Consider the following 23,382-nt stretch of genomic DNA (forward strand, 5'->3'; position numbering starts at 1 on the left):
CTCGGAGAGCCGATCCAGACTTCCTGTATGGAGATAACTGGCTGATCCACACAGAGAGCCGTACAGCTGTTCCAGATCTGTTACACCCAATAATAGTAAGAGACTGAGATCAGTATGATCGAGCATCACGCTGTCTTTTTTTATCCTTTGACAGAAATGAAATGATTTTTTAGGGAACATATTAGAATGTATTAAAAATATAAATTAACTGATAATCGCTTAATTCCTTTAATCATGTTCGGAATAAAAACATTTAACATTTCCTATTTGAATTTCCTGCTTTGTGAAGGTGAACTTTTGCAAACTCTTAGCTGCAAATGTTTTAAATTCATGATGATTTTTTATGATAGCGTTATTTAAAAAAGAACAGTGAGGACACTTAATCGATAATTGATTTGTAAAAATTTTAAATTCTTATTGATGATTAAGAATTTTATTTCAATTGAATATCTTTGAGTGTTTAAGCTGTTGGTGGAACAAGAAATAAGTTGTTGCTATGCATGTTTGCATCTTTGTCCCAGTGCCAGCTGTCTTCATTTATGAAGGAAGAGCTTCAGTTTCCCTCCGTCTCACCTGAGACCTCCCCTTCCAACTCTCGTCTCCCTCCTGTCTACTGTCACTCCTCTGTGAACTGATCCCCTGCATGACAGCCACACTGATTTTGTTTACAGATAGCTTTCATCCCAGACAGAATAAACCCAGTTGATATGTGAGTGGGTGCAGGAGTGGGAGCTTTTTTAGCTGAATGAGCCAACACTGTTTTTTGGCTCCCTGTAACAAAGCCTCGTTCTCTCAGTTTGATCAATGAGTGCTGTGCATTTTTCTGTGTTTAGCTGTTGCCATGAGCAATCAAGAGTGGTGGGGGTTTTTTTTCTTCCCAGTTTTCACTGTCAACTGTGTCTCGAGTGCTACATTACATGTTATTATCATCGTTTTTCTTTCTGTGCCTGGAGTTAATGCTTTGCTCATAGACTGTGAATAATAGAGGAGCGTGGGTGTTTTGTTATAAAATCATATGCCTTATGCTTTTTAGACACATGTAGGATACTATATGTATTTCTTTTAGTGTAGTCCTTGTCACGGTCTGCGGAGACAGGCCGTGCAATGGTGTGTGTGATGGACCCAGGTGCGTACACAAGTGAGTAGACGGGAGTGAACTTAACAGAAAGCGAGCCTTTATTACGGCTGAAGACAAAGTGTACAAACAAAGCAGGGATAGCGTGACTAAACTAGATTATAACTAAACTGGGAAAACTAATACTGTTACAAGAAGACTCAGAGACTATGATGATCACTGCAAAGACTGACCGTGAAAACACGGAGGTGAGAACACAGACGACGCGACACTGAACACAGCAAGACTGAGGACTAAATACACACATGAGGTGATCAGGGGAAGTGGAGACACATGAGGACACAGCTGACTAGAATGAAACATAATTACAGCACAGGGGAGAGTAAACCTAAATGCAGTGAACAAAGAACACCAGACTCTTTCAAAATAAAACAGGAAACCTAGAGACATGAAGATAAATCATGACATGAACTTAACATAACCACACAGACATGAAACATGACAGGTAGATGCACGAATCAGGGAGACTGAGTACAGGGGGAGATGACAGAAACAACTAAGAAATGAAGGACTAAATAGCCACCTAGAAATTAACTAGATCAAAAATGGATACAAAAATACGTAAAACTCAAACACTGGGTCACACGACCCAGCCCATGACAGTCCTCTTAATGTCAGATGGAAAAAAGCATGATTGGAGATGCCATGTGAGATGAGTTGCTCTGTAGGTGACTGTGTCGCTTTTATCTTTAGTTTAATGGCCTGACAAATTCTAGATTCATGACATTTGTGAACCTCTCCCTTGCTTTTGGTGATCCCCTGACTTTCTGCCTACATTCATCACATCACTGATAAATACCAGCTGATGTTTTCACCTCAGTTTTATTACACACACAGTATACACTGATCAATCACAACAATAATAACCTTCATCTTGTTACAATACAATGTTCTTTTGGGTCACACCAACCATCTAAACATGATCAAGTGCTCACCCCACCTCATAGCAGTGATACTCACTGATGGTAGCAGTCTCAGCCAGCACCTCTAAGAGTGCAAGATGCAGAGCAGGCCTCAAACTCTCAACATCCCAGGCGAGATGTCCATCTGTGGAATCGGCCGAAACAAAGACTGATCCACAGAGACCCCTCCTGGCAACCCTCCAGACCCAAAACGCAACCCACATCCCGGTGTTACACCCTACAGCAGACCCGTGTCCGTGCTCTGGTGGGCTGTATTTTTTTGTTTGTTTTGTTTTTAATGATAGAGACCAACACTATATAAAGTGAGCGATGTTGTTGTGGCTGAGCGGTATGTTTTCAGATGGGACTGATCATCCATCCATCTATCCTGTCATGCATTGATCGTGTTTGTAATCACGACCAGGATCCCATCGTGCACTCTGCAAAAAGGCTTGAAAATGTGTTTCCTGTCACAGAACCTGGATCTAAACATTTTGTTTAGAGAAGAAATGCCCCTCTCTTCTGTGCTTACATGAACTAAATACATAATTGTGTGTGCTTTAGTCTTTGATGCTTTCATCAGTAACATGCCGTATTGACACAAGCCACCCATCTGAACTGTGGCAGTGTATAGAGAGGAAGTCAGGAGGGGGGTTGGTGGGTCATGAGGTCTTTATACCCTTTCTCGGTCTTTGTCTTCCTCCACTCCTGCATCTCAGCAACTGCCTGCAATTTTCCATTCATGGGACAAGAGTAAGCTGAAAATGTGAAAAGGGTTGGGGGTTGTCTCTCTTTTTTCAATCATCCTCATCTCCAACACACACACACACACAAATCGTCACCCTTGATTGCCCCACACCCACCCTCCACACAGCCCTACCCCTGCTACCTCTTACCCCACCCCTCCCACCTGCTCTTGCTGAATAATAGATGTCGCTATAACATTAAAAGGGGAGTGTGCACAAGACGGCTTCTTTTGTCGTCCATCACGTGAAGAAGGACATTTAAGCGATATATGTTTACACTTCTACGCATGACCCCAACACATGCACCGACTCTGTTTTAGTCCAGCAGCTACAGTATAAAGTTTGATGTTTGGTTATTTTGTGTCATTCATATTTGCTCATTTTTACGACAACTATAAATCTAACATTATTCATGGACATGTATCACAAGTTGGCAAATGTATGCAACAAAATTAACTGATTAGAGATTAACCCCCCCCCCCCCCAAATAAGTTTATTTATTGATGAATAAGTTGGCAGAATTAAAATATGACACTATGTTAGCATGTTAGTGTGTGTGTCTGACGCATCGTGAAAAATGTGGTCCTGGAAACAAACCTGCAGTACTGCAGTTTTCAGCACATTAGCAGATGTTTATGTGTGTGTCTGTGGAAACATTTCGCCAGCAAGGGGGTTACACACCTGCAAAAAAAGTCTTATTACACAGTGTTGCAGGTATGGAGGTGCAAAAAAAAAAAAATCAGGGGTGGGTAATTAGTTTTCCCAGGGGTCTACATGAGGCCCTGGGACTGTTGTGGAGGGCCACACCAAGAAGCTGAACTCAGTTCTGCTTGATATTAGTTTGATCACTTTATAAACTTGTACCAGTTTCTCATATGGCCCCTTTGGGAAAATGAATTGCCCACCCTCAGGATTGTTTTTACTAACTTTTAAGCACTCGGGTTAGGCAAAATCTGGTTCTGGCTTTGGAAATGTAAAGAAAAACAATATGCAGATGGATTGAAATGATAAACCTACTTATACAGCGCTTTTCTACTCTATCTGAGTGCTGCTTTAGACAGCGTATCTTATTCCACCATTTACACAAATTCAAACAAGCACTTTTTTAATGCTTAAGTGCTTTCTACGTAACATTCAGATGCATTTACACTCATGAACGCATCAGGAGCAACCTAGGCTTCAGTATCTTGCCCAAGGAAGCATTTTGGCAGCCAGGGATCAAATGGGGAGGTTTGCGTCAGGAAACATGGAGATCAACCAGAATGAGATTTTCCAACCAGATCGATCAGGGGCCAGCAGGGTGCAGGTGGAAATTGTTGTAGTGTTGGCTGAAGATAAAGGAAGAGAAAAATGTGGATGGAGTTTCAGGATGAAAGTGTGCAGGTGAGAGAAGTGACTCATAGATGTAGCGAAGGAGGACATGCAGAGGGTTGCAGTGACAGAGGAGGGATAGGGATGCGGTGAAGTGGAGATGGATAATCTGCTGTAGTGACCCATAAAGCGATGGTATTCCTAATGAAGAAGATTATGAATAAACCAGCAGTATATGATGACATTATGACTGCATAAATAAATATAAAGTCATCTTCCTACCTGATTGTGTTCTAAAATTGTAGACACTTCCCATCATGTTTTTCTGATATCAAACATTATAATTACTGTATCGTAAACAAATCGGCAGAGCTGTCACAACATAGTGTATGACTACCAGCAGCCAATATCAGCCTGGCTGTGCTAGTGTGTATGGTTACTGTGTGTTTATGTTTGTGTGACAAAAATAGAGAAAAACTGAAGACACTGAACATATCTGAATCATTTAGTATTCGTGCAGCATGCAGAATATGTACGTATGAAAATATGTGAGTGCAGACAGGAGAGGAGAGCTTCGTACATCCAGCTGGGACTGGAGTGTTTCGTAACCTCGCCTGTGTTATGAAATAAGCGGCTGCAGCAGCTTCAAGAGCCGAGGGCTTCTCCTGCTCTTTGTTGACACTGACAGACACTCAGAGTTTTGTTATTTCTACAACTGTGTCAAGTCTGCTTTTTCTGCATTCAGACAAATTCTTTATGCTAATGCGAGAGGTCAATTACAGGCAGTGCTAAATGCATTATTCATTTGTGTGAAGGCAGTGTGTGTGTGTGTGTGTGTGTGGGGGGGGGGGGGGGCAACAGTGCTCCAGTATAACCACAGAGTCCTTCCAGATAAATGTGTTAGGCAGGGAGCTAACGAAACATCCCATGGTTCAGTGGTTTGATGAATGAGTGACTACACGTTGGTGCATCTGTACATCAGCAGGATTGTGTGTGTGAAGAGCAATAAGACATGAACTCATAAAAGCTGCAGAGTCTTTGTGTGTATCGTCTCGCTGGGTCTCAGGTGCAGAAGAGGCACGTAAAGTGCGGTCTTAATGAGAGATAACTAAAAAGGATTGAAAGGAATGGTGCTCAGACAGAATGAGAGAGGATCAATACTTAAAGGGGGGAAAATTAGCAAGAATAATACAAAGAGAGAAAGGTACATGACGTGCTCATGCTTTGGTTTATTTTCACCCACTTTTATTGGGGATTTTAAATTGAATACTAAATTTGATATTTGAACTTAAGCAGACTGATTTATTAATGTTTGCAACAATTTACTGTTAATTATGGAAATATTAATGCCAAATAAAGGATTTTTTTTTCATGTTTTTGCACTTGATATTGAAATAAACTCATTGTGCCTGTGTTTAGACAACAGCACAATGTTTGTACACACACCTATGAGCGCTATTTGGGGATTGCGCCCACATACCTCTGGCCCCAGGTGTCTTCTGTGCCGATGTGAGGGAGATTATTAGCCAATAAACCTGAACAAACCAGTTTACTATCTTTTATTTTTTGCAAATAAATTTAATCGAGGCTTGACAAATGTGTTGAATGCTGTTTCTTTCACACATTTTTGCAAATCTGTTTTTGCAAATAATTCCAATCATGCATTCTTGCATCCTTTTGTTGTGATGGTAAGAGGTTTGATCATAAGTTACAGGTGTCAGCACTTGTGCCTTTGTAGTATGTGCTGAATCTCTGTTGTACTTTGGCGCGGTCTGTCCTGTGAAAGAGATTTGGGACTTTGCTGTGATATTGGGTTGCAAAGTGATTTATATTGTAAGTTAAAGACCCAGCAGTAATACAGAGAGAACCCCAACGATCAGATGACTCCCTATAAGCAAGGACTTGGCGACAGATGCAAGGACAGAAGGCACACCGGAAGAGAGCCAGAGATTTCTAACTAATGATTAAATACAGTCTCAGTGAGTGAAAAGAGTTGAGTGATGAAGAAACTCTCAGTGCGTCATGGGAAGCCCCCAGCAGCCTGCGCCTATTCCAGCATAACTAAGGGAGAATTCAGGATCACCTGATCCAACCCAAACTATATGCTTTATCAAAAAGGAAAGTTTCAACCCCGATCTTATAATTAGAGAGCGTGTCTATCTCCTGAATCCAAACTGGGAGCTTGAAAGCTGAAGGCTCTGCCTCCAATTCTACTTTTAATAACCTTTGAAACCACAAGTAAGCCTACAGTCTGGGAACAAAATGCTCTATTGGTTCAATATGGTACTGTGAGGTCAGATAAAATGGGGCCTGATTATTCAAGACCTTGTATATGAGGAGATAAATAATAATAATAATAATAATAATAATAATAATAATAATAATAATAATAATGCATAAATAACTGTGATCCTTCAGTTTGATTTTTTAAGAAAAGAAGAAAAGGTCCCAGTGAAGTAAATCCGATGAGCAGGGTGAGTGGTGAGCTAAGATCTGCGCATGTTTTAGGAGCTTGTTGAAATCACAGGGACAGAGTAAGTGCTCATAATGAGACAACCACAGAGCCTTCTAAAAATAACCACAGCTCTGAAGGTGGTCTAGATTTATCTGAGAAGATCCTCTTGAAGGGGAGCTCAGCCAAGTTCAAACAAGCTAACTTTTTAAAAATTATGTCTCATACATTTCTTTACAACTCTTTTGCAAATGTTTTTAATATATATTTTTAGCCAAGAGAAGAAAGATCAGAGGGAAGATGCACAGTAAACTCCCTCGATATATGTGCCACCTGCTCCACCCAGTGAGCTAAACTGGTGGTCTAATACCATCCAAGAATAAGATACCAAAGCTAACAAAACGAAATGATTATCCCGTGCAGAAGTTTGTTTTAAGTCACTAACAGAGAGATGGCAGGTTGTTGTTGTTAAAACATAAAATATTTTGTATAAGCGACGTTGGTTGCTGAGTAGCCTGCTGGAGTTACTGTAAGGTATAACATTAGTTACATTATGCTAGCTTAAGCTAACACAACATTAGCTTAGCTGATTGAGCAAAGCTGATTTCACCACAGCTGTGTCAAACAAAATGGTAAAGTATATTTCAGGATAACCCTAGAAGGATATTGTTTTGAATGCTGTGTGATTTTGAGTTTAAATTCACCCACCTTAAATTCTTTAGGCGCTGTCTTTTTTGTGTGTCACTGAATTAAGAGTATTTCCTCCCTTGTCTGAAAACCATGATAGCATCAGTAAGAAAGTCCTGCCTTTGTTATTGACAGGTTGGAGCAGGGCTGTGTTGGCAGGTGCATGTTCTTTGCCTTCTTCTTCTTGTTGTTTTCTTTGTTAGATAAAGTAGGCATATTCTAACTTGGTACCTACTAATAGAAAAACCCAAAGTCTTCTTTTCATCATTTTGACATAGAAAGATCCTGGAAGGCATCATAAGTATCTGTTCTGGTAACATTGCTAGTGCAAATGTCCCCCCTCCCTCGTGACCTGGAAGTCCAGGATGTCCACCATGGAGACAAAACTAATTAAAACTCTCCTCCAATGTTATTAATGGTCCAAAACTCCACCGGGTATAACTGAGGTAGAATTGTCCAAACTTATTATTGATTTAACTTTTAAACTGAGTGGCAAAACATGGCATGGTAGTTACTCCTGGGCCTCGGACACTCAGAGTAGCTGCAAATGAACAAAACATGACGTTTTTACCTTTTTTCCATACTAAAGAGAGATATTTTCCTAAAATGTTGTTTTTTGTATTGATGATTCAGCTGGAAGATTTGCCCATCTAAGTTTTGGCAGCATTTTAAAATGCCAGTTATCTAACAGTGTCTGATTTTACTTCTAGAACTCTAAACTTTTAAAATATCTCCTTCCTACTTATGCTGGAGAAGCTCAGTGGGAGTAGCTGGTGGGTCTCAGAGTATTTTTTTTTTACCCGACAATGATCTCTTGTTCACTCAGAGAACAAATAAGTGCATCAAAGTGCCATTGAGACTTTGCGTGATTTTCAGTGGATTGTGTGGCATTTGCCGCTTGATCGATAAAATGTGAGTAGGCATCGAGTAGCTTGGGAATTATTGCTCTGTGTCTCTGTACTGTGCATGTGCCTGCATGTATGCAATTATTGCTCATCCTTACATCTTCACATTTGTATAATTTAATGATCTCTCATGTCCCGTTCCAGAATAGTCTGTCATCCAGCCACAAATCAGATCTCTCCATCCCGATGTTGCTACAACCAGCTTTTCTCCTTTTTCACCTCCATCCTGGTTTCCCCTTTTCTATTCCCGGGCTCTGTAATTTATTACAGAGAGGCGTGATCAGATTTACGGCAAAGTTAATGAGAAAAACACTGAGAGGGGTGTGTGTGTGTGTGTGAGAGAGAGAGAGACAAAGAAAGAAGCAAAGGGAGACATGGATGAGTTTGGAAAGAGGTAAAAGGACAGAGGGAGGTATGAGGGTGTCATTCATGCACCCTTGAGTTTGTGGGTGGGTTGAGTAAGTGCAGGAGATGGGGAGAGATACGGAGAGCACGCATGATAGAGATAGGTACTTGAAAGGAGTTTCATAAAAAAAAACTCCTCCTCCTCTCCTCTCGCCTCAGGCAGAGCTTCTCATCCTTGTCAAACCTCTCTCTCTCTCTCTCTCTCTCTCATACATGCAAGCACTTAAGCTCATAGCTTTAGCTATCACATTGGGGATTATGTTTGTGTGTATGTGTGTATGAGCTAATATAGTGCTCACAGGTAGTATATTACAGATTGTGTTTGCTAAGAGGCTCATTGGCACATCCAGGACTGTGTGTTTACAGTCTGTTCTGGCTATGAGGCGGCGAGCATCTGTGCTTGGAGGTGAGCGGGATTAATGTAGGAGAACAAATAGCATCGTGGATGTACATAATAGTAATGCGTGCTGCGGCTGAGGAAGGTGAGGCAGTTTGGAAGTCCTGCAGAGCTTCTGTGTGAATTTGTGAGAAGAGTGAGGAAGATCGAGTCTTTGGAAAGCAATACTTGTTTTCTCTGTTGTGCTTTAAAGCAGTGGTTTTGGTTGCTGTAATAAATTCTTCTATTTAGGGCGGACATTTGGATGTTTTTCTCATACAATGTCAGCGTGAGTGGTAGCTGGAAACATCTGCAGTCCTTGTATTGAAGGTTTACTTGGTTCTGAGTCAGTTTGACTTATGCAGTTATTTTCAGTTTAGTATAAAAAGAGTAAATGTCAGCTCCATTCATCATTAGGGTTCATGCTTTTGGGAAGATGAATGGCTGTAATATCACAGCATATCACAGTAAGGTGTCCGGTAATTGTTGGAATTTATCAGTCTGGACTGATTGACCAGCTGACGCTATCGTGTCTATGCTAAGCTGCCATTTAAAGGACAGGGCTTGTGTAGCAGATACCCAAGCATCCTCTTGGTTTATCATCGTTTCTCTCCATATTCACATTATTTATCCCCCAGCCTGCCTCTCCCACCCTTTCATTCCCCCTCTCCTATGCTGGGCCATCTCACTCAGTGTGGAGGATTAGTGAAGACAAAGAGAGATCCTGGAGCCGGCTCTTGTTGAAGACAGAAACAGGAGGTAGACTGTTGTTCTCCCAGCAGGAAAAGATACTAATGCCTCACCAAAGACTATTGTCTCAGATAGCTTACCCATTTTATTCTTTCACACTGAAGTGCGGTTTACTGTCAGGAGATGAACTGCTTAACAAAATTTACCAGCCTACAAAATCCGATGTGTAGATGGAGACCAACATTACCACCAAATACAGACAGAAAATGCAAACACATAAAATCACAGGGTGTATTAAATTGATACACATTTTTGGGGGGATATACCTTAGTACTTATTACTACTCAGTCCCAAGTGTGCAGGTGTCCAAAGTCTCTTTGTCTCCATTATCCTCTCTCTACATGACATGGTGTTCACTAGCCATCCACGTGCTGTCACAGATAGAGCTTTGCATGTTCTCCTTAGTTCCTGGAGTCTCTGCATAATTCAGGAGTCAGCTCTGGTTGTCCTGTATGTTGCGTGCTATAGACCTAAGTGTGCAATGATGCCAAGAAAGTGGGAATACTGTATACCTTTCCATCCTTGTTTATTACCTCTTCCAAGGAAGTTATGTAACTGTTTTTTTAACTGGTTTAAAAAGAAACTTACAGATTTGCATGAAAACTTTACTTTGCCTTTTCTTTTTCTTTAAAGTTTTCAAATAGGGCAGAATTATGCACTTTGAAATATATATTAGTACATGCATTGGAATAAATATCACAGGCTAATGTGGATAAAGACACCCCCCCCCCCCCCCCTCTCATTTCTTACATGGGTTAAAAGGAATTTCAGTCTTGGCAGTCCGGGGCGGCTCTTGTTTGTGAGCATCAGTATTCCCTCTGCAATAAGAGCAGGGGTCCCAGGGAGTCTGCTGGTGGAACTGCAAGCCTGATAAGTGATTGGAGAGTGAATGAATTATAGCCTGGAGACCTGTAATGAGGCCTCAGTGGGAGGCAGGGGTGGGGAGTGGTGGGCAGGTGAAAGCAGCTGCAGCTTTCCCCAAAGAGAACAACCCCTCCTCAGTTTTTTCTTCTTTTTCTTTTTCTTTTGCCTTTTCACATTCTTATTTCTCTTACACACCTTTCCATCGCCCTGCCTCCCCCCTCATGCTTTCTCTTGTGCACTTATCCTTCCTCAGCACTCCCCCATGCTCATTACAGACTCCTGACACAGCACATGTGCCGTCCTTTGTGTGTCCTTATGTGTCCTTTTATTACTGGGTTAAATGTCAAATCCATACATTGAGTCCATTTGATGACAGCAGTGCCTGTATGCTTATGTGTCGCTATATGTGGTTAAATTAGCTGTTTTTCGGTATCTTATTGTGTTTGTGTGTTTTTGGGTGTTGGGTTTATTAAGAAGGTCCTTTTGAAAAGCCTGTGTGAAAGCAGTGAAAAGCCTGGTACCCCAACACTTTTGCCAATCCACTCGCTCACACGCACAAACATTAGTCCTGCCAATCAAGCCTTTTAGTGCTCTTTTTCATCCCAGCGCCACCGCAGTGCTCGGCGACACAGATCGTGAGAGGAATTTTAGACCACGCGGAAACTTCGTTTATGTGTGCGTGCATGGCTCACCTCAGGAGATTGGACGGGGTTGCCACAGCAGATGTCTTTGCCCGGAGCAACTCACAACAAAAATGCTTTAAAGGAAGGCTGAAGTTTTGATGTGATGGACTCATTGCTTCTCACTGCTTCAGTCACTTTTTACCTTTGCAAAGGGCCATTTAATGAAGTTGAATAAGGCTTTTTAGAACAACAATTTCCCAACTGAAGCTGCGTCAGTGCTCTTATGTTTCCACTGGTTCAGTGTGTGTGAGTGTTTGATGGAGCGGGGGGTTGGCTGACATTAAAATGTAGAGGGAGATGTGATTGCTATGTAAATGGCTGTTCTAGGTTGGCTATGAAACACCGTGGGCTGTAAGCGAAGCGTCTGTGGTTTTGCCCCTAAAATCTCCTCCAGGGCTGATTGACAGCTGTACGCTAGCTCTTAGACAGATGTTGCTGCGGCAGCAGGGCCAAGAAGACTCTCTTCAATTACAGCTGAGGATAAGCAGACTATTTATAAAAGCAATGAGCTGAGAGGCAGATGCTGAATGAGACAGAAAATGAGCGAAAGCTGTGGTTGCCTGTTTGTACTGTCCCTGTTGCAAGCGCACATCTGGACTGCACAGATACTCTCACGTGCCAGACACAGCACAAATACAACAACGAGCCACGTTATTAAAAGTGACAGGTGATTGATCTTCTCGATATAATGCAGCGTTTCCCTGGATGCATGTTGATCTTAGGCTGGAACATTGATGCCGATCAAGCACACCTCGTCATGGCAACTGCACTCTCCTCCAGAGGGAGAGAGGGGTGGATTTTCCCTTTACATCCCCCCAAAATATCAGGAACAGCAAAAGGAACATGACAAAGAGGAAAAAGCAGTGAGTCAGCCTGTAAAATCCCAGATCCCCCATTTGTTCAAGCATCTGCGGGATGTGCTGGTGCGTGCCTGACAAACACAACCCAGAAAATCTGATGCCAACATCCAACATTCAGGCACTGCAAACCACCACACTGGATCTGATGTTCTGGCAACAAGAAGGAGGGGGCAGGGTACACAATACAAGGTGCATGATTTGGCTGATTTTGTGTGAATAGGTGCATGATTTAGACTACTTAACAAACTAAAAGTAATAGATTAAAGGTCTTAAATGGATCTGTTTGTGTTCCTGGCAACGACATCCTCAGCCTCATTTTTACAAACCACATTTCCCTGATCATCATTTACGTTGCGGATTTGCAGCAGAGGGCTAGACCGCATGTAAACAGTTTATTTCTGTCACATTATCTGTTTGATGGCACATAAAGACGTAGCTCTCAGTTACACATTTATACATGCGTGCGCTCATCTTAAGCAGGGGCGGGGTGTGGGCGGGTGGGGGATCTCTCTACATAAGAGTGTGTCGGTGTGGGGGATGGGGTTGAGGCTGAGTTTGCGTCTTTGTCTGCTCAATAAATTATTTAAATCCCACAACAATTAAAGCTGAAATCTGTTATCGGCATCATCCATTAGGAGCCTGTGTTGGTGCCTTGATGCCTCGCTCGCTTTCCCCCCCGTCACGGCTCAGCATGGGCCCGCACAAAGATCACAAGCTCTGAATCTTAAACACACATCCCAGCAGAACAAAGACTAACAGTGCACTCCTGTGACCCGAACACTCTTGAACACGCCAAATGTCTTCATCACGGGAGTGCATGAATATGTTCACGGTGCTGTTTTTTTATTTTTTTTATGTCAAATGTTCACCGTGTCTCCAGAGTCACGGTGTGTTTAATTTGCACTGTAGAGGTTTAGTCTGAGGTGATGTTTGCTCCATGCATGCTCTATTTTTCCTTTCCTTTACAGACGTGATGGCTGTGCATGGGATATCTGTTAGGATCCCGAGCGCCCTATTCACACCTTGTGTTCCGTCTCTTTCCCTTCCCCTGCCATTATTCTCCTCTTCTTTCCATTTTATTTCTCCCTCCTGTATACCCACACATGTTTTATAGCCATAGCAAACTGCCCATTAGTCATCATAGAAAGCAGCATCATTCCCCTGTGGGTGTGCGCGCAGCTATGTCAGGACTTTTTTCTCAATAAAACAGTATATATATGTGTGAGTATCAGCATCAGAAAACTTTTGCTTGCTCGCTGAAAGCTCAGTTAAAATATGAAAAATGCATCTCACTTCAAAACTGAAATCCTTTAGTAAGCATATATATATATATATATATATATATATATATATATATATATATATATATATATATATATAATTTATTTTTCTGCTTGAAAGAGTAAATTTAGTGTTTTGTCAGAGATCCTGCTGTTTTTGTAAAAGTCCAGAAACTAGGTGGTCCATGAAAAAATGGATATGAATAAATTAGATGCGGGTCTTTAAGCAGCATTATTAAAATTTTACTTGTAAATTGGGGGACAGAATAACAACCACTTAAACTCTGTGGAAGTTCTGAGCTTTGCCTGATTTTCCTCCAATTATGACAACCTGTGTCTGTCAGCTCCTCAGAAAATCCCTCATTAACATGCTGACTTATATTTGTTTAATGAAAATAGAGACGTAGATAATAACTCCTGGTTGAGGGAGGAAAGCTGAAAAATGGTAATGTAAGTGACTTTCAGGGAGAGGATGACCTACAAAAGAGACAGTTACAACCAACGCATGCAGAAGATCATCTCTGAATGCACAGCATGTCAAATGTTGACACGAGAAAAGAGAAGCAGAAGGTCTCACTGGGTTCCCGGGGAACAGGAAACTGAGGCTACAGTTCACACGGGTTCACCAAAATTAGACGATAAAGATTGGAAAAACTTTGCCTGGTCCGATGAGTCACAAGTTCTGCTTGTGACTTTCATTTGACTGGGTCAGAATGTGGTGTAAACAACATGAAAGTGTAGATTCATCCTGCCTTGTATCACCAATTTGGGCTGCTAGTGGTGGTGTAATGATGTGGGAAAGGTTTTGGGCTGTTTAGCACCAACTGAGCATCATTCAAATACCACAGCTGGTCTGAGTGTTGTTGCTGACCATGTCCATCCCTTAATGACCACAGTGTATATTCTTATCTCTGCTTGCAGCAGAATAACTCACAAAGCTCAAAACTGCATTCAAATGTCTCCCACATTTGATCTATTAATCTCAATTGAATAGAGCACCAAAAGTGGCTCCAACCCAGTACTTGGAAGATCTATCTAATGATTATTAATAACCATGCTATTTCACCTGAAGATGCAGTGCCTTACTCTTTCTTCAGGTTTTTCTGCACACTATATATCCAGTGTGAGCTCGTGCATCTTGTATCTTGTAATTAAGTTCCTTCAGTGCTCTTTTCTGTAAGTGTTTATTTTGTCTACCCCCCACTTTTCATTTTATATAAACAGATTGGAGCAGCTCAAGATGGTAATGAGGCTGATTACTGCTGTTGTTTATTGGCAGCGTAAAGTGAAACGTGGTGGTGATAATGAGCCCCGACCAAGTGCTGAGAAAAAGCAGCACCAACTTACAACTTACAACTGGAAGTTTGTTGGGTAATTTTAGTGATAAGGTCCAAATCTAGCCTGCAGACGTCACTTTATATGAGCAAGACAAAAACATTACAAAAGATTAATCACAATAAAATTGTTCAGTTACAACTGAAACAACAAGAAAAGGTTTCTAGGACTGAGCAGGTGTTCAAAATTATGAATATGATTTATCTTCTCAGAAACGAATAAATATGTAGGACATTCATGTAGATGCTTCGATACAACAATTTTCCACATAAAGATAAACATAAACTTCAAAGACAAAACAGTATTTGCCCTCTTTCTGATGTTTCTTTTTGTTTGTTTATTTTTTTTTGCTGAAAATGCAGATTTTAAATAATGATTTCATGTATTAAATGGCAACCCCCCCAACTAGCCAAACAGGGATGTTCCAGTGTGCAGTTTGTACTTTTGTTGTGTCAAACATGTTTGTGCTCAAACTTTCTGACATATGTTCAGTCTTCCTCTAGGCCCGCCAACCTGAACAAGTCTGTTTTCCACCTACTTGTCTCCTTATTGATGTCTGGTTGTTGAAAGGAAGTTGGAGTAGATTGATAGCTCTCCGGATCAGTGCGGTGAGCGGCCTGCTCAAATACTGCATTCTGTTTCAGCTGCACATTTTTATGTTGGTTATTGATTAATCCTGCCTGCTTAATTTAGCTGCTACACTTGAAAGTCTACAATACAAGCTCAGTTTAAGAGATTTAAGAGAGATTATCATGCTGAGTCTATCCTCTGAATACTGTTGCTCTCTCTCTGTCTCTCACTATATATATATATATATATATATATATATACACACACACATACATATTATATATGTGTGTGTATCATAGGTTACATAGGTTACTGCTAGCTCTGGCGCTGATCACTAAGTGCATAAAAAGCTCCCACACCTTCATGGCTTTATATATGAGTAAACATTTGCCTCTGCGTCCATGTTTAGGTCACATGTGTGTGAAATAAAAGCCTAAAACTTTTAGCTGGAGTATATTTGGAGATAGATGGAGGAAGGTACAAACCCCCATTCATATGCTGCATTGTGTGTGTGTGTGTGTGTGTGTGTGTGTGTGTGTGTGTGTGTGTGTGTGTGTGTGTGTGTGTATGCGTTCACCTGAGCTCATATATCTCTGTCTCAGTCCAGGCCTGCAGTGTGTATCTCCACTGGGATTCTTTGGTCCAGCTCTGCTGAGAAAGCACACACACTGAGTTCCTCTTATTTATGTCAGTCTTTCTCTTCCTTATGCTCTCACTTTACTTCCTGCCTCCTTTCCATTCTGCCTGCTTTGTTTCCTTTGCTGCTTAAGGACCTTCATTTGTCCTTTGCTCCTCTGGTAAAGGCACATGCACACACAAGACAGTTGCAAGAGTGCGGCGTTTGAATAATTATGTTTGTGCGAGTTTGTGTGCTGGAAATAGCCGTGTCCCTGTATGCTGGTCGTAATTAGCTGGGCTGGTGCTCTGAAGCTCTGTGCCGCCAAGACAGAATGCAGCTGTAAAACATGAGAATACTCGAATAACTGAGTGACACTTGAAGGAAAATCTTACATTTTCTAACTTTAATTTTTCTCTTTTATTCTTCTGTTTCCAGTGATCTCCTGTCTTCGGGCTACGTGGAGAGGCATTCATCAGAAAACGGGAAGACTGTCATCACCAGTGTAAGATTCTGCAAATCATCTCCCCTCGTGCTCCCTCGCACTTGACATTAAAACCCCAAATTACCCCTGTGATTAAATTCTGCATCTGTTTTTTTGGATAAAGAGCAACTGTGCTGCCATCCTTTCCTGTGATGACAGCAGGCAGATGTTTTCAGTGTGAAAAGTTGGATGAAACTACTTTAAATGACCTTTCCAGCGTTAGCAAAGTTAGCAACTAGCTGGTGAATGTACAGAGTGTCAAGGAGTGAAAGTGCTTAAAGAGTAAAAGAACAGAACAAAACCTCATCAGGTCTTCAGAAAACCTCCAGAATAATCCAATAATCATGTTGTTGAAGTATTTTCTAAATATCTAAATATTATTTTTAAATATGTTTTTACAAAAATCCAAAACAAAAGAGTACAAATAAGATCCCTTTGGCCAAGGAATGGGAATTGTTAAGAATTTGGCACTTCCGATTCCATTATTGATATCACTTATTGATTCAGTTCCGTATCCATTCTCATTGATTTCTCATTAGCGACTGACATCGCTAATCAGAACATCAAAAACATCACATTCATGCAAAGTAATCTCATGTTGTGGGTCAAACGTTTGTTTGTGTTGGAGGTATTTCCCTTTGTTGTGATCAGTGTTGGGGTCGTCACTCAGAAAAAGTAATTATTATTACAATACTTCTTACATTACTTTTGCTTTTCTCCGTGAAATGACCTGAAAGGCATTGTCTCAGAATTACCATTTACCTATATAAACGTGTAGGCTACAGTCCCACACACCATGTCTACGCTGTAGACTGCGCCGCTATTTTTCCTCCTCCGGCACACAAACTGAAATCAGCTGATTACAGTGCAAGTGCAATAACCGCTAAGCGGGGTCAATAAACAAGCGGACTAACAATTCCAAGGAACTGAACTAATGGGAACCAATTTGCTACAAGAATCAGCTCTTGATTCCCATTCCCAGTTTGGAACATTGAAATCTTCCAGGATTCCACACTTGATAATCAGTGATTATCTTCTCCTGCACGTCTGGACCAGTGTCAGAGCCCCTGATCGCTCCCTGTCAGTCCCAATCTTACATGTCTACTTAGTACTTACATGTGAACTCTGCTTTTCATTGTAGACCGACATGGAGCAAATTTACACTTTCTGTCACAAAGAGACAAAACAGCACTTCCAGGGAGTGATACAAAAACATCAGCACCAGTGAAACTACCCAATTAACACATCAAGATTCAATCACAATGTAGGCAGACATGAGAAAGCGAGAAGCGTTACCCATACCGAGTAAAGGTCGGATGTCATTATCAAAACAACATTTGCAGACACTGCTCACATGCTAACACCGGGTGAGTAGCACAGCAGGGAGGTAGAGATGTCTGATAGTAGCTCTCATGCTGTTATGTGTGCAGCAGCGGAGCTGATGGTTCCACTGTCGACCCTGTGTGTTATTCTCCCTCCTTGAGTTTTTTATTGGTTAATCAATGAGTTAAGTTTTCCACACAGAGATAAACCACTCCTCATTCAGCTGCCTGGTCTCTTTGATAGCTCGATAAATCTTCTGCAAGCGTCGACTAACGCAAGATTAAGATTCCTGTGATAATCCTCTAAAATCTGGACTTCAGTTACAGGACACCCGCTGAGGCATGGAGGGACATCATATAAGTAGCGGGGATTATAATGGTCAGGAATTAATCAGCTAAGCAGCAGATTAGTGAGATATTAGATGCTTTACAGCGAATGATCCAAATGATTACATCACACATCGTACATTATGGTCACCTGTAATTATGGCTCATTATAAGGCAGTCTGTAAATTAATTAATCTTGGAGCTGAATATCCACAACTGCAGCCCAACTGCACTCTTCTAATGTCATCGTTTCCCTTTTAGTAGCAAAGAACCAGAGCCTCTTTTTGATTATTAATGCTTCTGTTCATGGAGGTTAATATGAGACAAGACCCGGTTGTTACTCTGCTCACTGTGGAGGGCAAAATGTCAGCCGATGTAACGCAGCTGCTGCTCTGATAGATCTAGGTCAGAATCCTCCAGTGCTCATGTAGCTCATACGTAATATAAGTAATACAAACTCCTGAAACTGGAAGCATTCAGGCTTTCTGTCCACGGTTTACCTTCAGTGCAAGGAATGAATGACGGGCTCCTTATCCTTGTTCTGCACAAAACACATCGCAGAGAGCAGATGCTATTGGGTTTTATATGGGATGTTAAACATGGCACCTGTGACACGATGATGGTAACAGCCAGATGTGGCCCAAACATCACAACACACATCTGTCGGTGGAAATCAGCCAATTCCGGTCGATGGATGGTCGATCGGTGTGCCAATAGTCCACATTAAGAGATGTGGGTCTGCAAAGCTCTATGTAGCATCCATTATTGCACTCATAGTCTCAACATTAACAGACATTATCTTTAGTTTATCACAACACTGTCATCGTGGTTAAGTCGGGTACCATCAAGCAGCCATAAGACACTATAAATCAGTTTCTCTTCCTGAAAGCAGAGGAGGTCAATTTTAGCTCATCCAACCAAAGGACTGATGAGATTATGCCATGGTCACATCTTTGGAAACGCTGTGATATCTTTGCACATCCATCTCCTGCTTTGTGAGCATCAGCAATGTTTTTTCTCAACTGTAAGCTGATTTCTTTTGTTTTTTGCCTTGATGCTTTCTCACCTGATGTTTTTATACTGTGTGTAAATTGAAGATAACGTACTTGGTTTTACAAGCTTTGAGCGCTACAAAGTTAAAGCATATCATTGCACAGCAGTGGTTTATTCTATGGCTCAATAAAAAGATACATTTTTAAGTTGGATAATAATACTGACCATGATAAAAAAAAAAATCTTAAATATTGTGTGCAAATAGAATTAATTTGCACTTTCTAAAGTAAACTACTAGTTTTGTTTAAAAAAGTATATGGGGAAAATTTTGATGAAAAAATAAATTTTTCCTTATTAAAATACTTTCATTACCTTTTAATTAATCTAAATGGTGATTTATATGAACAAAAAAAATGAAAGAAAAAAATAGAAAAGCCCCAATAAAAGCTTTTTTTAAAAATACTTTGTCTATAAGAAAAGCTTTGAAGCAACAACTTTAAAGTCTAATTTTTGACTTGATCCTCACATTTAGGCTTGTTTGCATTTAATCCAAAACTGTGCGATTAGTAGAAAACATACCAGTTTGATTAAGGATCCTTTTATTGAGTGCACACTGTATATTTGCATATTTGTTATGATTGGAAAGTTTGGGTTCTGCACTACAGCTGAAAACTTTGGTTTTGTGGTTTTGAGGAAATACTGCATGCACAGAAATGAACTCGATCCCCTAATGAGGAGTAAAGTACAGCAAAGTGTGTCTAATGTCCTTATTTCCTTGCATTATGTGATCGCGGTGATCAAAGTTTCACTGACATTCAGAGGGCAGAGCGTCCTACTTGTTTACCGAGTGTCTAACCTCGACCTTTTTGTTGTGCATTGTGTTGTCCAGATAAGATGATTAATTATCCTCATGTGTGTCTTAAGAGATCGCAGATCTCACGAATTTAGCAACACAAGCTGAGGATGTACCCACAGTGCTGATGTTGGGTGTTTCTTCCTTTGATGAGAAGTGGAGCAGAAGGTTCAGGGCGACGGAAAGAGGAGAGACGCTGGGATAGTGGAGCACAGCGCCACTTATAAATAGCCCTCTCTGTCTCTTCATTTCACACTCGCTCTCTGTCTCTTTACTCAACCTCTTTCTCTTGTGGCTCTATTTAGGTTTATCTAGCAAACCTTTCATATGCTCTGACTCTCTGCTAATGTAAAAAAAATCCCCTCTCTTATTACAGCGATGGCAGCCTGCTGCTAACTTGCTTGAATCTTATTTTTCTATTCTGGATTTCATGGATAGGGCATTATGAAAATAGCGAGAGGCAGAGTTAGTATCGCGAAAAGGAAACCGATAGCTGAATGTGATTTAACTGGAAGTTGCAAATAAGTGGTTAAAAGGCAGGAACAAAGAAAGAAATCAGTCTCAGCCTGATGGGTGCAGTTTCACTTTGATAATTCAAAGATGATTGTTTATGCAGATGACTTCCTCACACTCACACACGCACTCATCTGTATTACCACAGTGTAACCTGCATGAATGCCTGATTCATTCAAATGAAAAAGACATTTTAGTGATGTTGTAAGCCTGATTCTCGTCTTTACCCACCACTCTAATTCACTGGCTAAATGCTTTGAATGCACTACAGTTTGATTTAAATGCATTTGCTTTATTTCTTGAATGTATCTAATAAATATATTAAAATGAATGACTTTAGATAAAATGGATGTGCCTTGTTTAAAGGAAGTGTTGATACTGTGTTGAACAAAGTTTTCCTTCCAAGGTTTTAGTTCAGAGAGTTTTAGCTCCATCTTTGGAAATGCAAATTGTTTGTAGTAACGTCTTTGTTAATTGGGATTTCATTTTTTTTGTTTAATTTGGTCCAACTTAACATGAAAATGTGTACCATCCACCCATTTTCTTAACTGCTTGGCAAGTTTAGAATCACAAAGGTCACTCCGTCTAAAGGTGGGGTACACCGTGTACAGGTTGCCAGTGTATCACAGGGGTACCACACAGAGACAGACAACCATTCCCACTCCTGGAGTTATGATGTGTTTATGCTTGCTGCTTGGCCCCTGTCATGTGGTGGCACATGCGAGTTTGATGTCACATCCTCTGCCACCTTATCTGTGGTTCTTTGGCTGATCACCAGTTAATCCTAACATGCATGTCTTTATACTGTTGGATGGTGCAGGAGTACCCGGAGAGAACCCATGCAGGCACAGATAGAACATAAAGGCTCCAACCAGCAGGTGGATTTTGAACCCAGGACCTTCTTGATGTGAGGCAACGATATGCTGTATAAAAATGATAGATTTCTGTCAAAGAAAAATGGAAAAACTCTTTGCTGGAACAGTTGGGTTTAATTGGCTCCTCACAGGAGAGGGCAGAGGCAGATGAAACCCTGATTTGCTTGAGGACTGCTTTAATGTCCCTGTGTCCAAAGTCAGGCAGATAAAAGAGCATTTGAAAATTTGTCTTGCATGCACTCTGAACTCAATCCCGTCCGACACCTCACTGGACTCTGCTGTAGGATAATAAAGCACACAGATTTCCACATGCATGTGTAGTTCAACAGTGTGCACATACATGCATCCTAACAGAAGCTTGTGCATCAGGATGGGGTCTACTCAGAAAGCTGGAGAGTGGAAGTGGATCTAGAGGTGCATTGCTGTGAACATGCAGAAATTGATCCTCTGATAAAAGCTGCGTTTCCTCAGGGAGAACTGCTTCCTGCTTAATGGCTGTTAGGTAGCAAGAAATGGACCAGGAAGAGATGGCCTGCCTGCAGAGCACTTAGGTACTTAGACATCATGCACATCTATAGACGATAAAAGTGTGCAGAGAGACACGTAGATCAAGAGTGAAGACAGAGAGACGGAGATGGTAAAAATCTGACTTCCTGCTGCAGAGAAGTTCGGATAGAGGAGTGAAGTCGCTGAGGCGTTAGCACGCAGATGGTCGGATGTGAACGTGCAAAGCTCAAAGTGCAAATTGTCAAACAAACACGCGAACAGTATATTCACATATCTTCAACAGATCTTACTTGCACTTGCATGTATTAGCAAATGAATTCTGTGTAATGGATTGCTTTGGACTCATTTCCTGAGTAACCCTTGTGGTGTCCTCGGATCAAAAATGGTCCCTATGTGAATGGCAAACAAGCATATGGGAATCCCGAGGACACCACAAATTAAACATGGTAGTGAAGAGGGGAATATTTCACTACATCATGTGTGTGAGCTTCATCTGTGTGTATTTGTGTGTTTCCACACAGGGCGGAGAGCACTGCTACTATCAAGGAAAGGTCAGAAACATCCCTCACTCCTTTGTGGCTCTTTCAACCTGTCACGGGCTGCAGTAAGTACAAATAATACAGATGCAACTTTTTATATGCATGTGTGTGTTTCAGCCTCTGTTCTAAGTCCTGCTCCCATTTTTTCATTAGGTTAATGTAATTAGTTTTAGCCAGGCGTCGCTGCCTGTCTGCATTTTAGGTTTCATAGGTTATCACTCTGGCAGACGGACAGACAGACAGACATCTTCTCTTCTTCTCTTTTTCCTTTTCTGTTCTCTTTTCTTTTTTTCCCCTTCTCCTCTAGCCTCCACTAACGTTGGTATTTTTAGCTTTTTCTGCTTGAGGCGAGACGGGTCAGAAACAAGGCCTGCTGTGAGGGATGCATGCACGCTTTATGCTTTCTAAGTCAATGTATGTAGTCTCGTGTGTATATATATGTGTGTATATATATATATATATATACGCATGAAAAGAGGCGAGACGCTCTCCATCCCGCATGTGAGAAATTCACTGTTTGTTGGTGGATTTCATTGTTTGCACAGAAAGCCGCCGTGAATAACAAAGCATCAAACGTGCCTAAAATGAGAACCGTGTTTCCACAAAAAGTTACAATGCCGTGTGACATTTAAATAAAAAGAGAATGCTAATGATTTGAAGCCTATATTTAATTAAAAATATACAAATACAACTTACACAGAGGAGACCAGCTGTTGTATTTTCATGTAGGACTTCAGCTCCTCAAAGGTTTGAGGTCTGCTTTGTTAGCTTTTCATTTCATGATGCACCAAATTTTTAAGACTTATTTCTTAGTTTGCTTTATCGTGTCATGGAAAATAAACGCTGCTATGAAAAAGATGTCATCCGGAGGGCTGCATCTTATCATCTTATCTTTAAAAAAATAAATAATCACTATGGTATTCATACAGCACTATCGCTTTTTATCCTTGATCTATGACCTAATTCTATTATAATGTCCTTATTGTCATCATGCTTGCTTGCACTGTACGTGTCTTTTATTTTTATTTTTTATGTGAAACTCTTTTGTTTTTATGTAATTTCATGAAAATCACAAATAAAGTCTAGTCTTAG

The 23,382-nt window shown here is 40.9% G+C and overlaps 1 protein-coding gene across 3 annotated transcripts in view; it reads left to right on the plus strand.

Moving 5' to 3' along the window:
- adam22 (ADAM metallopeptidase domain 22) overlaps positions 1–23,382 on the plus strand; it is a 68,648-nt gene that overhangs the window by 5,933 nt on the left and 39,333 nt on the right. For all 3 annotated transcript variants that reach the window (XM_085176079.1, XM_085176077.1, XM_085176078.1), the window contains exons 4-5: positions 16,316–16,382; positions 22,273–22,355. In XM_085176079.1, coding sequence (XP_085032205.1) covers positions 16,316–16,382; positions 22,273–22,355 — 150 coding nt within the window. The remainder of the gene's footprint in view (positions 1–16,315; positions 16,383–22,272; positions 22,356–23,382) is intronic.

Source organism: Neolamprologus multifasciatus, chromosome 11 (genome assembly GCF_963576455.1).
Source record: "Neolamprologus multifasciatus chromosome 11, fNeoMul1.2, whole genome shotgun sequence".
NCBI classification, from domain to species: domain Eukaryota; kingdom Metazoa; phylum Chordata; class Actinopteri; order Cichliformes; family Cichlidae; genus Neolamprologus; species Neolamprologus multifasciatus.